A 19,227-nucleotide genomic window follows, 5' to 3' on the forward strand; every position below is an offset into this window, starting at 1 on the left:
TATTAAAGACATTGAAACGCTTTTTGTCTCAGTTCCCTGGTAAGAGTGCAGATATTACCAATTAACAGTAAATAAAAGAACTAACTAAAAGAGGGTAGGACATGCATGACAATTCCAGTAAATATCATGTTTGAAAACACAGGAAGAAGCTCATAAAATAACCCATGACTATAATGTACAAAAAGATGAAACACAGAAAAGATAGAGAAGGCTTGACTATACTCTCTTCAATGGGCAGCGGGTCTGATGGTGTTTGAGAGAAAAAGAAAAGAAAATCTGTGTTAACTGAAGTTTATTGACAATCACAACAACTGATTGAAGTCCACTTCCGGAAGAAGAGCATTGAAAAGTGCTAAGGAGAAACAGAAAAGAATTTACATATTCCACAGCAAACTAAACAACTGATTCTGGCTTCCAACACCTTCGAAGATTTTTTAAATATTGTTTATTTTTAAATTGATAACTTTATACCTATATAACCCCAGTGATTCGAATATGTGACAATGATCAACCTGCAGATATAAATTTATCATCAGCCATCCTGCACAGGGTTGTGACCTCATAAACAAACTTGTAACAACAAAATAAAGGCCTGCTTCTAAATGAATTAGATTCTTTGATCAATTACTGATTCCGGTTTAGATGGGAAACATAAGCCTATATGAGGTATAATCACCACATCCAAGAGAAAACCACAGTGAAGTGTTTCGCTGTGTAACATTCATACATCTGCACATGATGTTTTCTCAGTATAATGATTTTAGGGTACAATTTCCAAACTTGTCAATAAGGTGCTGACTGCCCAAGTCTTAAACCAATATAATTGTATGTAGTACATCTGTTGAATAAAAATCTTATTTGAATTATACAGATATTTCAAGGACCCATGAGACAGATTTATCCTGCACTGAGATATACATATGAGAGTGAACTTTCATTCTGGAGCTTGTGAAAAGTAGTTTGGCAAAAAAAAAAACAAGGAAAGAAATCCTAATGCAAGGCCCACAACAACTAAACATACAAGTCCATTATAATGAAAACCATGGGTAAGTAGTAAGTAAGTAGTAAGTACAGTGTGCTGAAGTCCAAACGTTTTCCACATGTTATTAACTAATCACACACCATTTCATCTTGTTTGCACAAGCTGTTACTACCCTGGTCACACAAATTACTTCAGTTATTTTATTTTGTCACAGTGGGTCATTGTATACAAATTATCTCATGTAAGATTACCAAAATAAACCTCCTTCGACCTTGATCTAAAACAACGTCAGCAGAGTGTTGGAATGGTCTGATGTATGTAAATGTTTGAGATGATTCAACACACACACACACAGACCAAGAAGAGAGGGTGAAACATTCAACAGCAGAGGACAGTTTCAAAGCCCAACCACATCTTGATAATATGAAAGGTTTAAATGTCTGCGTCGTCTGCACTGAGCAGGTGTGTAAGGCAGTGATACAAGACAGGAGCTCCACTCAGGAAACTAAATTGGAGAGTCAAACCAAACCTCTGTGAGGAAACAGGAAACTGAACCAGAGGAAACCGTGGCTGAATATGGAGGCCTGACCCTGAATGCTGACGTCTTAGTTTTTGTGTCTGAGAACTCAGTGTAATTATTGTAACTCGTTATCAAGATAAACGTATCTGCTTTGACCATAATATAATTATCTACAAAAACCTTTCAAGAACGACGAGACATTGAATGAATTATCTTTTAATATAAAGCCAGATAACCGTTGTCATAGTAACAACGTAATGTGCAGGCCAACTTCCTTTCACCACTTGAGCATCCTGATGACCACAGAGCTTCATCTGATAACTTGGGTTAAATCAGATTCAAAGCCACAATGTGTTTGATAAAAAACTAAACTCTGGCTCCCCCTACCAGTGATTAAGTTTGATAATTGTTTAAAAAGACACTGTGGTAGACAGCATGAATAAAACAGTTTTATCAATGTAACCTCATTTTCAGTCAACCTCAAAACTGTGGTACTGGTCTCGAAAAGCAAAGAACTTTTGTCAAGCCAATCAAGAAAAAGTGACAATTACAGAGCTCTTATGTTTTTAGTGGAGTTATCACACCCTGCACGTCTGTGTCGACCTCTTCCACGCCTGTCAACTACGTTCTGACCGGGCTACTACTGTAACTAAGTAGCTAAATAGAGAACTTGGAAGAAGGCGTCCTCATCCTTCCTACATGTTCTAAATGATCAATTGCTTCTCCAACCACTTTTAACAAACAAAAAAAACATGAATGAGCAGACCTGAGTAGACCTTTTTGAATCACTGAACTAATCGATGATGTGGGCTGAGCTGTATAGACGTCTGAATCTTGGTTAAAAAAAAAAAAACTAGCAACAACAAAACACTCCTGTGTATTAACTCTCCATACAAGTGGACACATCTTTAGGAGCTGTCTGCAGGCAGCACAGTTCATGGTAGTATAACAACAAGATGGTAAGGAAAGCACTGAGCCATTAACAAAGCATAATCATCATACTCTGTTATTGTGCAACATTGTGCTCCATTCATCAATGAGATACAACATACCCTTTCAGTATGTGCATGTTTAAGTGCCACATGTCTAAATGTTTTTTGACATTGAGGGAACAATCATCTGTTGTGATGAATATAATCAATTAAGTTGACAATCTTTAAAACTACAATAATCAATAATTTAAAAATGAACAAATTTCATTCAACTCTGAGATACTACACAACTTGTGAATGTATCCACTTTGATTTTCCATCCTTTGACAGTGAGTCAATTTGTATTGTATATTGTATATTTACACAACTTGTAAATGTGTTCTTAAAGTTGCTATCTGAATAAACTTTCATATTTCATTTAAATGTTCACTTATTCTTTTGGATTTGGTTTTCAATAACTTCTTATCTTATCAATCATATTTCTAGCAGCACAAACTCTGATACTACCCTGTACACAACCTTTTTTAACACCACATCAATATTGTTGCATTCCCCCCAGAGAGTAAAAGTTTTTTCTTTAACTTGTGCTGTAAAACGCTTTGAGTGGTCATCAAGACTAGAAAAGCACTGTATAAATACAGACCATTTTTACCATTTTACCAAAAAAAGAAAATATTCACATGGCCTTGATCCTCTTCTACAGAATTTTGTTAAAAATGGTTAACAAATACAAAAATGAGCAGTAGTGAGATAGCTTACTCCCATCATAGACCCTCTGGAAAGAAATGAACCCCAACAAAGCAGCAACCTAAAGACACATATGAGGAATGTAAACCATGTAAAGGAGTGTGCACAGTACCACTGAAGAAAGTCGTATGTGCAGTAGAGAATGACAGTAGAGTAACAGTTGTGGATGAGAAAGTCTTCAGGGCAGCGTGGAGGCAGCAAATGGGTCTAGATACCAGACGTGGGGCAGTAGACTGTGACGATGACGAGGTATATGAGTCTGCTGGACCCAGGAGCTCCTCATACACGCAAACCCACACCGTCACTCAGTCCATCTTCTCCTTGTGAACCAGTTTGGGGGCATCCACAAAGTCTGCGCCATTAAACAAGATGCTAGTGGCTGTAATGGCACTAGCAGCCCCCCAGAACATCACGTATGCCAGCGTTTCTGTCCATGTGTCACCTGGAAGATAAGCAGCAGTCATTTCCACTGGTTCTCAAAACGGCGGCAACTTTCAATGAAGCTCCTTATCTAAACCTTCTGTCGGATTTTCTCTGCACCATGGTTGTCCTCTCCTGACGGCTTCTCTTTTACATATTTCCTTGACCTTGTGACGTTTTCCATCAGAGTAAAGTTATAGTGCTTAGTGACTGAGATTATTTTGACTTTTCGACTGAAGCACTGAAATACACATGTAGGTGCAGACTAAAGCATCTTTTTAGGCTTCAAGCCTGTTTTCTTTTGTTTCACAACCATAACTACAGTGGATAAGTGTTGGGCTCTGCAGCTGACATAGAGCCGTACTGTGCTACAGATGGAGGACTGGAGCTTCTGCTGACATGCTGCCTTCAGTGTGGAGAGACACAGAACAACAGTTCACTGCGGCCACTCTTGTGCTGTTCCTCCCTGTAATAACTACTGCAGATCAACTAACCACATTCTGCTGAATGTCCACCTTTAGTTGTTGTTCCTTCTCACAGTCTGATAAATCAATGAAACAAAGTCTATACACATAAATAGACAAATACTGGTAAAACGTGTGAGAAAAAAGTGTACAAAAAGAGTGTACCGTGCAGCACGTCTTACTCGTCTTTTAGTGGAGTCAGAAAGGATTTGATTTCCTTCACTGCAGCTGCCAGAGTTGAACCTGATTAAACTTCAACATGAAGTTGAGAAGTTCTCCTCTTTCCAGCCAGTTTGAGAATTATCACTTGTTTTAGCAGAGAGAAAAGGATGCTGCCTTTTTTTTCTGCTACTGTATGTTTATGCCTAGCGTCCACACTCAGCTCTCTTTTGGAAAAACTACAGGTCCCATTTAAAAAAAACGTCAGGGAAATAAACCTGCCCACATTCGCATATGCATAATAATTAATAGTCACACAATATGCGTTTTGAAGTATGCTAGTATGGAAAGAGATTATATCTGAAACAAAGCTAAAATGCTCGTCTGGACAGAGAGGAGCCATATTATTAGACACTTTGGCGTTTATATGTGATTGGGTTAGTTTTTGTGTCATTTTTACAAAAAATTTTCAAGCATACTGAGCTAATATGTCACTGGAATTTGAAAGATGAAAAAAAAAAACACTCACATTACATTCCTTGCCATTATCATCACAAATGTTCAGAACACTTTTTTTAAGGAGCAGCATTGCAGCTCTTTACCCAACACAAATACAAATTTTACTTGATCAGCAGAGAGGAACCTACCAGCCATGAGAAGACATACGATGCAAATGGAAAATGCAACCAGCATAATGATGGGCAGCTGCAAAAAAAAAAAAAAAAAAATTAATTGGATTTAACTGCTGTTGCTGCTGACTTCAGAGATAATAGTGATGTACTGACCGTGAGGAACTTCCAGTCCTTCTGCACACGAAGGGGAGTGGGTCCATCTGACTCCTCGACAGCAAAGTTACCCAGAAACAGGTCAATGGAATCCTGAAAGCAGCCAGGTCACATTTTATATAAGTATATACATAAGTTTGATTAAAATATTGTACATGAAAAGTTACAACAGGTAAAGTAATTACACGAGCAGTCTGATTGAAACAGTGGAGTTCTCTTCAGGAGTAATGCATCAACAAAGTGCTAAAAATATATTTTTATTATATATTATGACAAATCATGTCATATACATCATACCTGTCTGAATCCATCAGAAAAGTTGTTTTTGTAGTAGCGGATCATGGAGTTCCAGCCATCCATCAGCAGCCCCCATCTCGTCCTCTTCCCTGTCCTGATGGAGAAATGACCTCGGATTAGACAGCAGATTATGATAACAACACTGCGGAGGGCCTCCAGAGTAGGGCACACGTTAGTCAGTTCATATTTGTTATGGGGTGTTAGCACACTGTACCTTGTGAAGTCTGTTTTCAAGGCTCCAGTTCCTGCGTACTGAACTGCGCAAGCATTGGCATTGTCAGCCCATGCTGGTTAGAGAGCGCACACACAGTGAACACGGTGAGAACACGCAGAGAGGTTACACTTTCTACTTAACACATGCTAACAGTCTGTTTAAATTGACACAAGAACAAGAGTTACCATTCTTGTAGATCTTTTCAAACTCAGCCTGCTCTTCGATTTGCTGGCCCACATTCAGAACCCCCATTCTCTGTCAAAACACAGCCAGAATACATACAGTAATATGGTCAATAGTCAGGTTTCAAAAATGTTATATGCATTTAAACGGGTTATAGCAAACGAAATCTGCATGGTCCACCTAACTGCAAACATCCATTTGCTCAGTATGTTTTGTCAAAATGTTAAGCATCAAAGTGTCACTCCATGTACTGATGAATAAAAAAAACTGTGATGCTTCATATTTCTGAATGATTCACATGTCAATGGAGCTACATGTTGACATGATCAACATTGTCTAAACTTGAATAACAATTAGGTACTGTGAGGTACATATACAACTCATATATTAATGAATATATTCTGCCAGGAAGTGATGGCATGATGTCCACTCTTCTCTCTTTATTCATGAACTTCTGCTGAACATCCAAACAAAAGTAAAAGATTCTCACCTCAAAAACTGTAAGACTTGAGGACATGCAATTACCATTAAAACATTTACTGTTCTAAGAGGCTCAGCAGCAGTGGGATTCACAGTACCTGGAGCTGAGACTGCAGGGAGCGTCGAGCCAGCAGACTCTGGATGACATTGGTCCGGTCCAGGCAGTCCATACAGTTACTGCGGAAGACTCCTCTCTGCTGGGCCACAGTCTTCCCCTCAGAGCTCACCATGAAGTAACTACACACAGAAACAAATCTGAATCTCTATTACAATAAACAACACCATATTCCCCTAGAACTGTTACTGGTTAACCTACCTGTATTCATCTTGTGTCTCAGTGACAGCATTCACCAAGATCTGCAGACGGTCCCACCGCATGTGGCTGCACTCTTTGTGGAAGTCGAAGGCGATGTAACTGAGGACAGAGGAGACAATGTCCGACAGTGAGACTCTAAAAAAACTAAGTGAAATCAGGTTGGTTAAGCCCTCAAGTCCATCAGTTCAGAAATGGAAAGTAACTATACACCGCCATGCTCACACAAGTTAGTTACGGAGTCCCACAAGGTTCTGTCCTTGGACCGATACTCTTCACCTTATATATGCTCCCTTTAGGCAACATCATCAGAAAGCAACACATACACTTCCATTGTTACGCAGACGACACCAGGCTGTACATATCTATGAAGCCTGATGAATCGGTCCAACTTCAGGAATGTCTCAAGAACATCAAGGCCTGGATGACCCAAAACTTCTTACTTCTTACAAAACTGAGGTCATTGTAATTGGCCCTAAACATCTCAGAGAAGCACTGTCTGTCAGGTGAGTCCTGAACCATCCCTTAGTTATGCTGCTATAGATCTAGACTGCTGGGGGAACTCCCATCATGCACTGAACACTTCTCCCCTTCTCTCTGTCACTCTACCCCCACATTCATTTATTTACATGTCACTAACTATGTGTCTTTTTCCTCCCATAGTCTCTATCTCTCTCTTTGCAGGTATCTCCGACTCCAGAGCTGCAGGATAACAATTATTATTATTATTAACAATAATACCTATTATTACTTAATTACTATATGAACTGTTGCTGCCATCATTAATAATCAATAGTATCTTTACACTGTTATTGTTTTCATCATAACTACTCAGAGCTGATACCTGATGCTGCACAAGTGTTCCTGTTCTCCCTCTTTGCTCTCTCCCCCTCTCCCCCCTCTTTTCCACCCATCTCTCTTCTCCTCCCCATTTTTCCCTGCTCACCCCAACCGGTCAAGGCAGATGGCCGCCCACATTGAGTCTGGTTCTGCCAGAGGTTTTTTCCAGTTAATAAGGGAGTTTTTTCAAAGTTGCCAAAGTGCTTGCTCATTGTGGGAACTGTTGGGTTTCTCTATAAAAAAAATGTAAACTTTATGTTGTGTCTATAGTTCAATAGGATACAGAAACACCTGGAAAAATGCATTCTTGAACTACGCATGATGCCATTTTCTGATTGGGGCTTCTTCATGATATCACTTTGGCACATGACATATGATAGGAAATAATTCTGCTAATTATAACCATATTTTTGAAAATCTTGACTTGTTGACTTGAATTATTAACTTTTGAGGCTGATCAATTGATCAGCCTCAAAAGTTAATAATCTGGAGATAAGCTTTCAAATAATAAATCACACCAAGTTTGGTGAGTCTGTCTATGTGTTGTCAATTTTATTTACATGCGCGCATGCACACATACACTCACACACATGCAGGCACACACACAAGCAGGGTAATAAGAGAGCAGAACAAAACCCAGGTATAGTGAGAGGTGCAGGGGAAAGAACGGATTACTGACCTCCTGCAGGTTTACTGTAACCAAGTGCAACTACAGTGCATGTGTTCTGAGTGACTGTGGACTCAGTGACCATAAAAACTAAAAAATGCATTGAGTGACACTTACTTGAGCATACCATTGTTCATGCCTGACACCATGTTGGCAAAGGCCTGTTCTAGTGGCTTCTCTGAGCCCTTCTGATTCACCTGCAAAAACAAGAAAACCCCAGTTGGCCAAACATGAGTCTTTCATATATTTGTTAATAAAGAAAGAGCTCAGAAAAGGGCCCTCACCAGGTTGAGAATGGTTTGCTTCCCATAGATGAGGAGCTGAGAGTCAAAATGCCTCTGGAAACCATCCATCTGTACAAAGATTAAAGCGGTTAACATCCTATTTTCATATCTATCGCTATTCTAAAAAGACACAAGACACGTCCTCTTACGCGATTGGTTGCTTTGCTGATAATAGGTTTAGGCTTGTATTTGAGGTTTGGCCTCTGACTCCAGTAAAAGGGCATGGAACCTCGTGTCTGGGGATGAAAACATTTCCAGGTCACTTCTGAAATTGTGAGCTTCTCAAACTTAAGTGCTTTAACATCCGAGTTAAAAGTGGCACAGAGAGAAGGATCCATCATTATTATCACAGTATTCCAGCTGGACCAGCTGTATTACTTACCTGTACAAACGAAGCCTTTGCTCCCTCATACAAAACTATTTGCTCAGTCTCCACAAAGTTAGCAGCATGGCCTTCAGAGTCAATGCCTGTGAAAACAACAAGACACATTCATGAGCAGCACCAGTGGTGAGGTCGACAACGTTAGACCCTCTGCTACTCTAGAACAGAACAACATAAGCTCCTCGTGACTCACATGCTGCAAGGCACAACTATAAACTGTTATTCAACTATTACTGTTGAAAATGTGTTGGCTATTAGCTGCTTTACTAATCACACTGCTTGAGTCTAATGGTATGTAATGGTAAATTAATTTTATTTATAAAGCGCATTTGCAGTCTTATTGTACACTCCAAGTGCCTTATCACACACCATTCACACACTGCCAGCACAACTGGCAATTTGGGTTCAGTGTTCAGTCGACATGCAGACTGGAGGAGCTGGGAATCAAACAAACTACCTTCTGGTTAGTGACCGACCTGCTCAATATCCTGATCCAAAGCCGCTTGCCAGAGCTACAGCCAACCTTGGTTTGTCTCCACAGACAACAATGCAGCTTTTTTTTTAAATGCGTACCTCTTACGTAGTATCTGACACCTGCCCGGAAGCAGCTTCTTCTGGATATGAGGATCCACTCAAAGATCTTCCCGTTTATACGACATGGCTTCATGACAATGACTGGATCACAATGGTCAAGGAAAGGCTCAGTTCAGCATCTCATCAGATTCTCTCATCCGATCCTCTAACCTACTCTACCTTAATTTCATCTCATTTAATCTCATGTCATCTACAAATGACTCCAGACAGCTCATGCTGCATGAGAAAATTTGAATAAAATTGACATTCAGTGAAAAGGATACATCCATGGACAACAGGAAGTGCAAACCTATGAAGCTATGGGGAAATAGTGACACATATTGTAATTGAATAAAAGAAGTACAAAAACACTGCATGGCTGAAGAACAAATGGGCCACAGGTCACCTGTGACTTTTGTTACCTCTGGCTGTGCAGCCAGTTCTCTCAGCAGGTTCCCGTTCCACACAAACCTCTGGTCTGCCTAAAAACCACAACACACTATTTGTCATTCATACAAGCAAATGCATATGACAACAATTTACAATAAGGTTGTGTACCTAATACATTTCAAAGCAACTTTAGATAATGCAGTTTAATGTTATTATCTTTAAATGGAATCTATATGTAAATAAGTGACTCAATTAAGTTAATGTTAATGTTGATATAAAAAAAAGACACTACTTTATGATCACGATTATTGTAAATAATCTATTATTAATTATTTATGACAAATCAATGACTCTGATTTATCAATGACTGGACAACTGTAAGGCAGAACCCTAACCCTCTCCAGTAGACTCATCTCCTGGAAGTCAGGGCTGGTGTTGGCCAGCCGTTGCAGAGTGTGTGTCAGGTCGTAGTCAGTGCAGAAGTAGAAGCCGTCTGTAGTCAGCACATTGTTAATCATCGACAGGAAGGTCTTATTCTCTTGAGACTGGAGGAGGAAAGAAAACAGACTTTCAGTGTGCAGGAAAATTCCTGATTATGCACTTTGCAGAGTGCAGGAAAATGCAAACTCATACATTGAACTTGTATGTGTAAGGGATTTATCTTTTCCAATCCAGATACCTCAGCTCTATCTTTGTATGTGTGGTGACTACCAGGCATAACATCTATCGCACACCACAGCTTATATTTATCAAACTCCCAAGATTTACACCAAAGTAAATATCGGCCCAGGCGTCGTATTGATCAAAAATACTAAAGGCAAAATTTAGCTAAGATAATAACAAAAAATTCTGAAATCCATACCAGAGGCAGCATCCCTGCATTGGCTCCCAGTAAAGTAAAGCATTCTTTTTAAACCTTTAAATGGCCTGCTCTCCCAATAGAGCTCTGAGCTTCTTTGCCTCCTTTCCACTCCTAAAACTCTTAGATCTTCTGTGCAGCTGCTCACAGCTATCCCTTGGTCAGTTGTTTGAGTGTTTATTGTTGCCGCTCCAAACGTTTGGAACACTTTACCTTTTACAATTAAATGTTGCCCCTCCATTGACGAATTTAAGGTTAAACTAAAGACCTGCATGTTTTCTCAGGCTTTCGTGTGCCCCAAGTTGTTGTATTCACATTTCAGGACCATTTGACAGAGCAGGTGTAGTGTGAGAGGTAGCATTCATGCTAGATTTAGTCTTATACAGCAGTGACAGTTGTATCAGAGTGAGTTTTGTGCTTTTTTGAGGTTTGTATTTTTCTGCCAGGCTAATAGGATCTGACTGCTAAGCCAGGTAGCACAGAGAGTGAAGCCTGACATTTCACTGTTCACTCACTCCATCTGCTTTCTTACATTCCTGTCACTTGGTTAGCTCTTTGCTTTGTCATGATACTACGAAAGAAAACCCACAAAAGAACAAACCCCACTAATTAACTACAATATACTACAGTATTATGGCCAGGCATACGGGAAAAAATTAGAAGAGAAAGATTTTTTCCATTTCCAGAGAATGGCCAATAAAATGTTCAGGACAAACTTCATCAAATCAAGAATAAAGTTGAATTGTCGAGAATAAACATAAAATTTGAAGATTTAAGTCAAACTTTTTAGAATCAAACTACCATCATTAGCAGACGTTATCAGACGAGACCTCTGGAGGAACTCCGGAGAATTGGGTCTGGAAGCAGCTACAGTGTGGTAAATAGTATAAGGACTTTGCAGAGATACCACAGATGCTTCAAAAGATGGAACAACATTTTATATTACTCTGATTTAATTCACCTTTGTTATTGGCATTTTGATTTTTTTCTCCACATTTCCACTTTATTCTCGAAATGCAAAGGGATTTGAATCAAACAGCTGAGATGCTTCTTTAATTAACATAACAAACTAGAAGGGGCCGCAGATTAATAAGGCACTGCCTGCTTCCCTGAAATCAGATAGCATAGTGTGCTACCAGACTGCAATGAATAATGATCCTGTACAGAAGATCTCAGTGAGAGAGAATTGATGTCTGAGAAACCCAAACGGGTTGTCTGAATTTATATTTAATTATTTTTAATGCATGATCTCTTGAGTGCATCGTGTTCTTTTAAACTTTGATTTACATTTTATGCATTAGCCTGGAGAAGCAATTTTAATTGTGTTTCGTACACCACAATGATAATAAAGGCTTTATATTATTCTAATATTTGAATTTCCAAACCACTCAGCAGTGTGATCGTCTACTAGGCTAACACAGAGTACCACAAACAATACTGACAGTCTATTATCGGGAAATCCATTATTGACATAAGTTGTACTGTGATTGCTGTTGGTCAAAAATATCATGTGAAAATAAGGTGACAAACTGTGGTAATGTAAATATATGCTGTGTGCATTAAATCCAGCTGAGGAGGCTAGCAAGCAGTACTTAATGTGTATTTCAGACATGACCTGCAGAGGAACTCAAGAGAATTGGGTCCGGAATTTGACTGCGGTTTTCCTTTTTAAACATGAACAACACAGCAGGAGATTCTCCGCTCAGACGCGTTCACAACAGCAACAAATCCTCTGCAGGATTCAGATGAGGCATGATGCAGCACACAGAGGCAGGATGTAGGGTATTGTTATTATTCTGCTGCTGAGATCACGTTTTGTTTACAGCACATTGACACCGGCATCAACTCTTATCACCACAAACTCTCTTGACATCTTTGTCGGTGTCTTCTGGGTGTGTGGCATCGCTTTTTAATGCTGAGAAATTTGTTCTCTTTTTGTTTTGTTTGATTACATTTTCTGTATCTGTTGCATGTTAGACTTGCTCGCGGTAAATCCTGCAGCAGTGGAAGCTGTTAATACAAGTGCATTTTTCTACATTATCTTTACACTACAGCACTGAGTGCACAATCATTCTGACCTGGATCTCAGAGAGGTGTAGCACTGTCTTCTTGTAAGAGATCACGTCAAAATCCACAGCCTTCCACACAGCATGGCCCAGGAGGCTGCCCACATTCCTCTTCCTGGTGATAACGATCAGGTACATCCCTGTGTGGTGAAAGTGGTCAGTCACAGCTTTTTTACTGTAACAGAATACTGTTCCACAGAGCATTGACAGCAGAGTATTGTATTACAAAGGAACCTACCTGCTACCAGGCGAATGGTTCCCATGATGCCACATATAGGCTTGGTGACTGCTGAGGGAGGGACATCCTTTTTACCTGTGAAAGCAGCAATGGGCTTAAAAACTTAGATGCTTTCTAAAAAAATAAGTGATATTCTAACTTTAATCTGGATTCTTAACACTTTTATGTGCCTCAACTATAACAAAATAAGGCAACTTGATAAGACTAATAAGACAAAGACAATCAATTACCCATATGCATATAATGCAATCTATGGCACCTTGATGAGGATTCACTGATTATATGTTTAAGATAAGGTTTGAAATTGATCTATCGAAATATTTTGTCTTGGACAAATAACTCCTGAAGAACTGCCAGCATCATTTATTATCAATCTACAAATTCCAGAAGTTTGTCTGTCTGTCTGTGGCGTGCATACCTCAAAAACAATTCATCTTATAAGATTCACACTTGGCATGTGTATTGTTAAGGGCCCAAGGAAGTGTAATTTGGAATTTGGTGTGATATGGACATGCAATACGTTCAATACAAATACACTTTGAACAAAAAAGGCAACTAGCGTTCTGTTGCAGTGTGCAACAAACGTGAAATGGGTCATGACTATGGCAAAGATATCTCCTTTACATAACTTTAAATAAACAGGTGAATATCTCTTTGTTCAGCAGTCTTGGCTTCAGGGTTCTGCAGACTGAGTCCTGCAGCCAGTCTTCACTTCCCGCGGCTCAATTACTGCAGGTTACTTTTGCCATTTCAAAAAGAAGGCTGCAACCAGCATTACCACAACCCATTCAAAACAGGCAGTTTTAGAACAGACACTGCCATAGAGATACACAAAGACAGGATGAGGAAAAACCATGGCTGTGTAGCTGTAACTGAATGAACCATCCACATGCAATAAGAACCTTTGAAAGATACACTATATGGACAAAGGTATAAGGACACACCTCTTAATCATTCAATTCCCATTGTCACAGATGTATAAAATCAAGAACCTAGCCATGCAGTCTGCCTTTACAAAAGATATATAATAGATTGCATGGTTCCTAGGAGCTCCCTGAATTTGGGTGTGGTACTGTAATAGGATGCCGTCAGTTCGTGAAATTTCTCTTAGATATTCCACGATCAACTGTGAGTGGTATTATTGAAAAGTGGAAGCATTTAGCAACAGAGCAGGTTCGCAGAGTGCTGAGGCACATAGTGGTTAAAAGTTGCCAACATTCTGCTGACTCAATGACTGCAGTGTTCCAAACCTCTTCTGGCATTAACATCAGCACCAAAACTGTGCACCAGGAGCTTCATGGCATGGGTTGCCACGGTCGAGCAGCTGCATGCAAGCCTTACACCAAGCACAATGCCAAGCATCAGATGGGGTGGTGTAAAGCCTGCTGCCACTGGACTCAGGAGCAGTGGAAATATGTTCTGGGGAGTGACGATTCACGCTTCTCTATCTGGCAGGCTGATGGACGAGTCTGGGTTTGCCAGGAGAACGTAACCTGCCTGACAGCATTGTAACAACTGTTAAATGGATTTAGAATGTGGTGTCATAAAAGCTCCTGTAGGTGTAACGTGTAGGTGTCCCAATACTTTTCGTCCATATAGCATACCAAAACATACCATACTGCATCATTCCACGAAGTTTTGTGGAAACATGTTCAGTTGTTCTTGTATATTCATGCTTATAGATTAACAAGAAAACGGACGGGGGTGACAACATAACCTGCTTCTTACTGTTTAATGACTGTGTGTCAATGACATCACAAAGATTTTCTACCTGTAAGGGTCATCTCATTTGAAACCCTGTCGATTGCCAGCACAGCATCAGCCCCCTCATCACAGGCCTCAATGAAGAACTTCTCTGGAGTTGTGTGCCTGGGAAAGAAACAAAGAAAATGTTAAACATTTTTTATTCAGGGGTAAATCTGCAGCTTGCAAATATTTATTCAGGCTCATAACGCATATGTATTGCTTGCTCACTTGCTCCAACACAAATGTGGTGAGAAGAAAAACATCAAATCAAATCGCAGGTTTGATGAACCTGACTGGGGGTTCAGTGTACTTCAATGGCAAAAACCTGTCACCAGATGTGAATCCAAATTAAGCGCCAGGTGAGTGTAAAGCATATGGTTGCAGTCTGACTCCATGCTAGCTATGGATGTGACCCCTGACCACCCTGTGGAGGTCGGTTTCCTTTGTGGGGGACAATGATTTTATTATATTACACCAAGCCTATGGTCATGTGGAACATCCCTGTGTTGTTGGGTTCATAACACTGTGTACTGTAATAACAGCAGCTACAGTAAAATCCCTGGTGTGCACGTTTGTTCAGGTTATCATCATACTCTCTCCCCATTTATCAATGACTGACAACCAAAATAGCCGGAATAGGAAAAGGCAAAAACAAGCAGAAAGTCTATTGTGAGAAACTGTTGATTATTAAATGAAAGCCTGGTATGGCAGTAGCTTTCCAATCAAACCACTTTATTGAATATTCAATTAGATCGACCAGAGATGGCAACATCTTGAGAAATACAACTTTAAATCCCTGCAGTAGAAAAAAGTGATCTCCTATTCAGCCTCAGTGAAGTTTGGAGCTCAGGGTGATGTAGTGAAACACTCAGCTGCTGTAGCAGTGACAAATCCATACAAACACTCTATTGTTGGCCTTAAGTAATCTAGACCAAACCAAACATGCCTGTGCTACACCGACACAAAGTAGTTTGAAAATAACAAAATTACACAGGACCTTCACTTTGATGAATTTCAATAAATACATTAATAAATAAATAGTTGGAACGTTAGGAATCAGAGTGAAAATATAAATATTAGTAATGTACTTTTATAAATGACTTGAAACCTGGGTTTCAGAACTTGATACAAATGAATAGCAGCTTAAATCTGAGTGGTCATGAGATGACTAATACGATAGTGAACGTACTTATTATGAAATCATTCTTGTGCTTGTTTTTCTTAGCTAACTTTAAAAAGGGTCTCAAGCAGAGCTGTAACTCCAACACTAAGAAAAATACTGAGGTCATGTCATGCATTTTAATTCATATTCTATATGTTCATTAAACTATTATGGTATACCTGGGTACCTTGGGTAATAACACAATAGCGATAATTATTACAATATGATTTTCATCAATTGTGATGTATAACCAAGTCCAATATATATTGATATAATGCTTTTCTATTGTTCAAGCACAGTGAGGATGTAAGACACAGTTTGAGATCCACTTCAGATTAGTAAAATGTTTTGCCGTTAATCAAGTGTTTGTCATTATCTGCCTACAAAGAAAACTTTACAACAACCGCCGTCACTAAAAGTGAGTCTTTAAATGTAAAAGAAATAACGTCACATTTATCAATGCCAAAATGTGAACACTTTTATCTCTTTCATTTTTAATGTTCATTAACACCTTCTTTTGCAGGGATCAGATTGAATGGATGTAAGACTCAGCCTCACTTAGCACAGGAAATTAGAGACGGTCGTGCCCACATAATTTTCAGAGTCCAGGCTCTATCACTCTATGGACAACTGCACTCCACGCTGACAGAACACAAGAGTGTGGTAAGACGAGGGGAGGATGATTCTGTTCTCAATTCTGCTTTTGTCCCTTTATCTAAAACGTGCAGTGTGTCATCTAAATGACTACCACCCTCTCCCACCCAGCCTGGACCCTCACAAATTTGCAACCAGAATCAACAGATCCACCCAGGATGCCATCTCCGCTGCCTCCACTCAGTCTTTAAATACCTTGAAAATAACACCTACATCAGAATGCTGTGTGGTGATTTCAACTCAGGGTTCAATACATACATCAAACTGATCACTTGACTACCCTACTCTGCAGTTGGATTTTGAATTTCCCCACAAAAAGACCCCAGATAGGTCAGATTGGCAGTCACATCCTCCACTCCGGTGCTTGACACTAGAGCCTCTAAGGTTTGTACGATCAGCCCTCTCCTATCACGACTCTGTACCCATGACTCCTATCTCAGACATGGAAGGAACAACCTGAACAAAACCAAGAAGCTCAAAACAATTCTTTAACTAAAGTAAAAAAAAAATTAAAAATTTTTAAAAAACACGAGAAGTGACATGAACCCCAGGGTCCTAGATGAATGTTGGGTGTTTGACCCATTCATCCTCTATGACCTCCTCTATATGCTCACTCTGATACTTGCTACCCCACCTGACTGCCTACTACAACCATCCTGGTAGAAAGCCCTGAGCCAACCTGCCCTACACTCTACACTCCTTTAAAATCCACAGTAAATGAGGAACATTAATGATGGTCATGATCACACAACACAGTACAGATGGTAGGAAACACTAGTAGGCGTGAACAGTTAACATAATGGCAAAGCATTAACATGGGTGTGTCTGGTAAAGTACACAGAGCTCTGTCAACTTTCATCCAAGTTGTAGCCTGACTGCCTCTTGAGTCATGAGAGCCAGTGAACAGCTACCATACAGAGAGATGTGTGTCTTAATCCAACTGTCTTGGCTCCACCTCTGAATGGAATCTACAACAGAACTGGATGTGGATAATGGATGTGACATCTACCTACTAATTCCACAAATGTCTGTCTAACTCTCTGTCTGTCAAGCTGCTCAAAGACATGCACTGAAATCCGGACAACCTCCAGACATTCTCCAGTGGGGCTGTATGTGAGAACACAGATGTCTGAGTGACAGCCTCTGGACTTTCTCCATCCAGCCCCCCTAGTAAGAATTCAGAATATCCGAGCAGGGGATCACCGTGAGCGAGAGGGTGTGTTGATGACGTGTCTAACTGGTGACTCGACAGACACATAACTGAAATAAACAGAAGAATACACATATCTCAGGATGAACAATCGGTGCCACACATGTAGAAGACAGCAACAAAGATGTCAAAAGAGCTCTTGGTGATCAGGGCTGACACTGCCGTCGAAGTGCTGTAAAAGAAAACATCTCCATGTCGGAAAGGATATAGTACATCCTGTTGTACCAGCCCGCACCTGAACACTCCAGAGATTTGTGTGTTGTGAGAATCTCCTGCTGCGTTGTTCACCTGTTAAAGACAAACTCCGGAGAAAGTCCAGACCAAATTCTGCGGACATCCTCCGGAGTTCATGTCTGAGAACTGCTTCTGTCTGTATGGATTTGGACATTCGGTACGTTCAATGTTGTTACAAATTTCAGTGCGATTTCATCAAAAACATTGACTATAAAATATTCGCTGCAGATAAATCAGGTGGTATGAATGGAGGGTTTCTTCACTGCACTCTGCAACAAAGACTGTTTAAGAGCTCTGCACACAGCGTCCAGCACGCAGACAATAAAACGTCTATTGTAGAAGTGTTACAAGAGGACTCACTAATGACAAGGAGCCACTCTGTACACTGGAGCACTAACACAGGCCAGGCAAACACAGGTCCATTTCAAACAGGCAGGTTTAGACAGCCACTGCGCTGGTTTATAAAAGCTTTTATATATATTCAATCTTACTGCCTCCCTGTTTGCACTGAACCCCCCCAAAACACACACTTCCTGTTCGTGTGTGTGTGTGTTTGTGTGTGTGTACACCATGACTGTGGTGTACACACTCTTCATAATGAATGAGTGTGGAGTGAAACTTGACTGCTTCTTGCTCTACCAGCCGAGCCTGTCAGCGAACTTCAGCCGCTGTGTCATCTGACCTGACGCCGCTCCTGGACCGCGGCTCCTCTTTCAACACGCACACGAGCGTCGCCTCTTCACTGCCCTTTAACGGACATGGACGTAGAGAGAGCGAACTGAAAAACAATGGAGATTAACGCTATTGCGTGTACTTACAAATTGTATCTTTCGTAGGCGGTCGCCATTTTCGCTCCGTTTACCTGACCTCAGTGACGACACTGTGGATGATGTGAGTGTTGCCAGATACAAGGGGTAGAACCCGGAGAGGGCGTAGCTCCTCATAAGTGCTTTTCCATTCCAGCCCGTAAGAACCTGGCATCCACGAAGTGCGCTGTGGTGGGTGGTACTTGTAGTTCTCTCGATGTCTCGCGGTTGCGTTGCCCGGCGTTTGCATGCAGTAAATACCAGAAATAAGATCTCTAATTTCTTTAAATCTCTACTGTATAGTATGAATTCATTTTTTAGTAACTTTACACTGATTCAGAGATGATGCAGAGCAAATCAGAAACTTACTCATAAACAGTATAGCTATATATTTATATACAGAATATGCTCTTGTCATGGACGGGTACATGTTTGATTCAGGTATTTTAGTCATGCTACATATATAGTTTTCATTAATTACTAATAATTGCTAATAATTATAGATAATAATCACCTTTTTTGGTCTACACAAACCACTCTTGTACTTGGCCCATGTATGTCATTCTAAATTGATTTAGGGAACAAATTCCCTCAAATAAAAACCTCTTGAACTCACATTT

General features: G+C 40.1%; 1 protein-coding gene across 4 annotated transcripts; it reads right to left on the reverse strand.

Moving 5' to 3' along the window:
• Positions 1-275: 275 nt before the first annotated feature.
• sacm1la (SAC1 like phosphatidylinositide phosphatase a) lies at positions 276-18,872 on the reverse strand. 4 transcript variants are annotated; one of them, XM_035182199.2, is made up of 21 exons: positions 18,664-18,872; positions 18,484-18,579; positions 14,567-14,664; positions 12,796-12,870; positions 12,570-12,697; positions 10,028-10,177; positions 9,665-9,724; positions 9,527-9,560; positions 9,243-9,344; positions 8,670-8,755; positions 8,437-8,523; positions 8,288-8,356; positions 8,121-8,200; positions 6,500-6,598; positions 6,282-6,420; positions 5,706-5,775; positions 5,521-5,593; positions 5,307-5,400; positions 5,010-5,102; positions 4,872-4,929; positions 276-3,623 (listed from the first exon to the last, which is right to left on the reverse strand). In XM_035182199.2, the coding sequence occupies exons 1-21, from the start codon at positions 18,855-18,857 to the stop codon at positions 3,487-3,489; spliced, it is 2,022 nt and encodes a 673-aa protein (XP_035038090.2). In that variant the 5' UTR covers positions 18,858-18,872; the 3' UTR covers positions 276-3,486. The 4 variants fall into 4 exon arrangements, with proteins under 4 accessions (XP_035038090.2, XP_047199997.1, XP_035038091.2 ...); XM_047344041.1 differs by having other exon boundaries at positions 18,669-18,794; XM_035182200.2 differs by lacking the exon at positions 18,484-18,579 and having other exon boundaries at positions 18,620-18,789.
• Positions 18,873-19,227: the final 355 nt, after the last annotated feature.

The sequence above is a fragment of the Hippoglossus stenolepis genome, chromosome 17, assembly GCF_022539355.2.
Source record: "Hippoglossus stenolepis isolate QCI-W04-F060 chromosome 17, HSTE1.2, whole genome shotgun sequence".
Lineage (NCBI taxonomy): Eukaryota > Metazoa > Chordata > Actinopteri > Pleuronectiformes > Pleuronectidae > Hippoglossus > Hippoglossus stenolepis.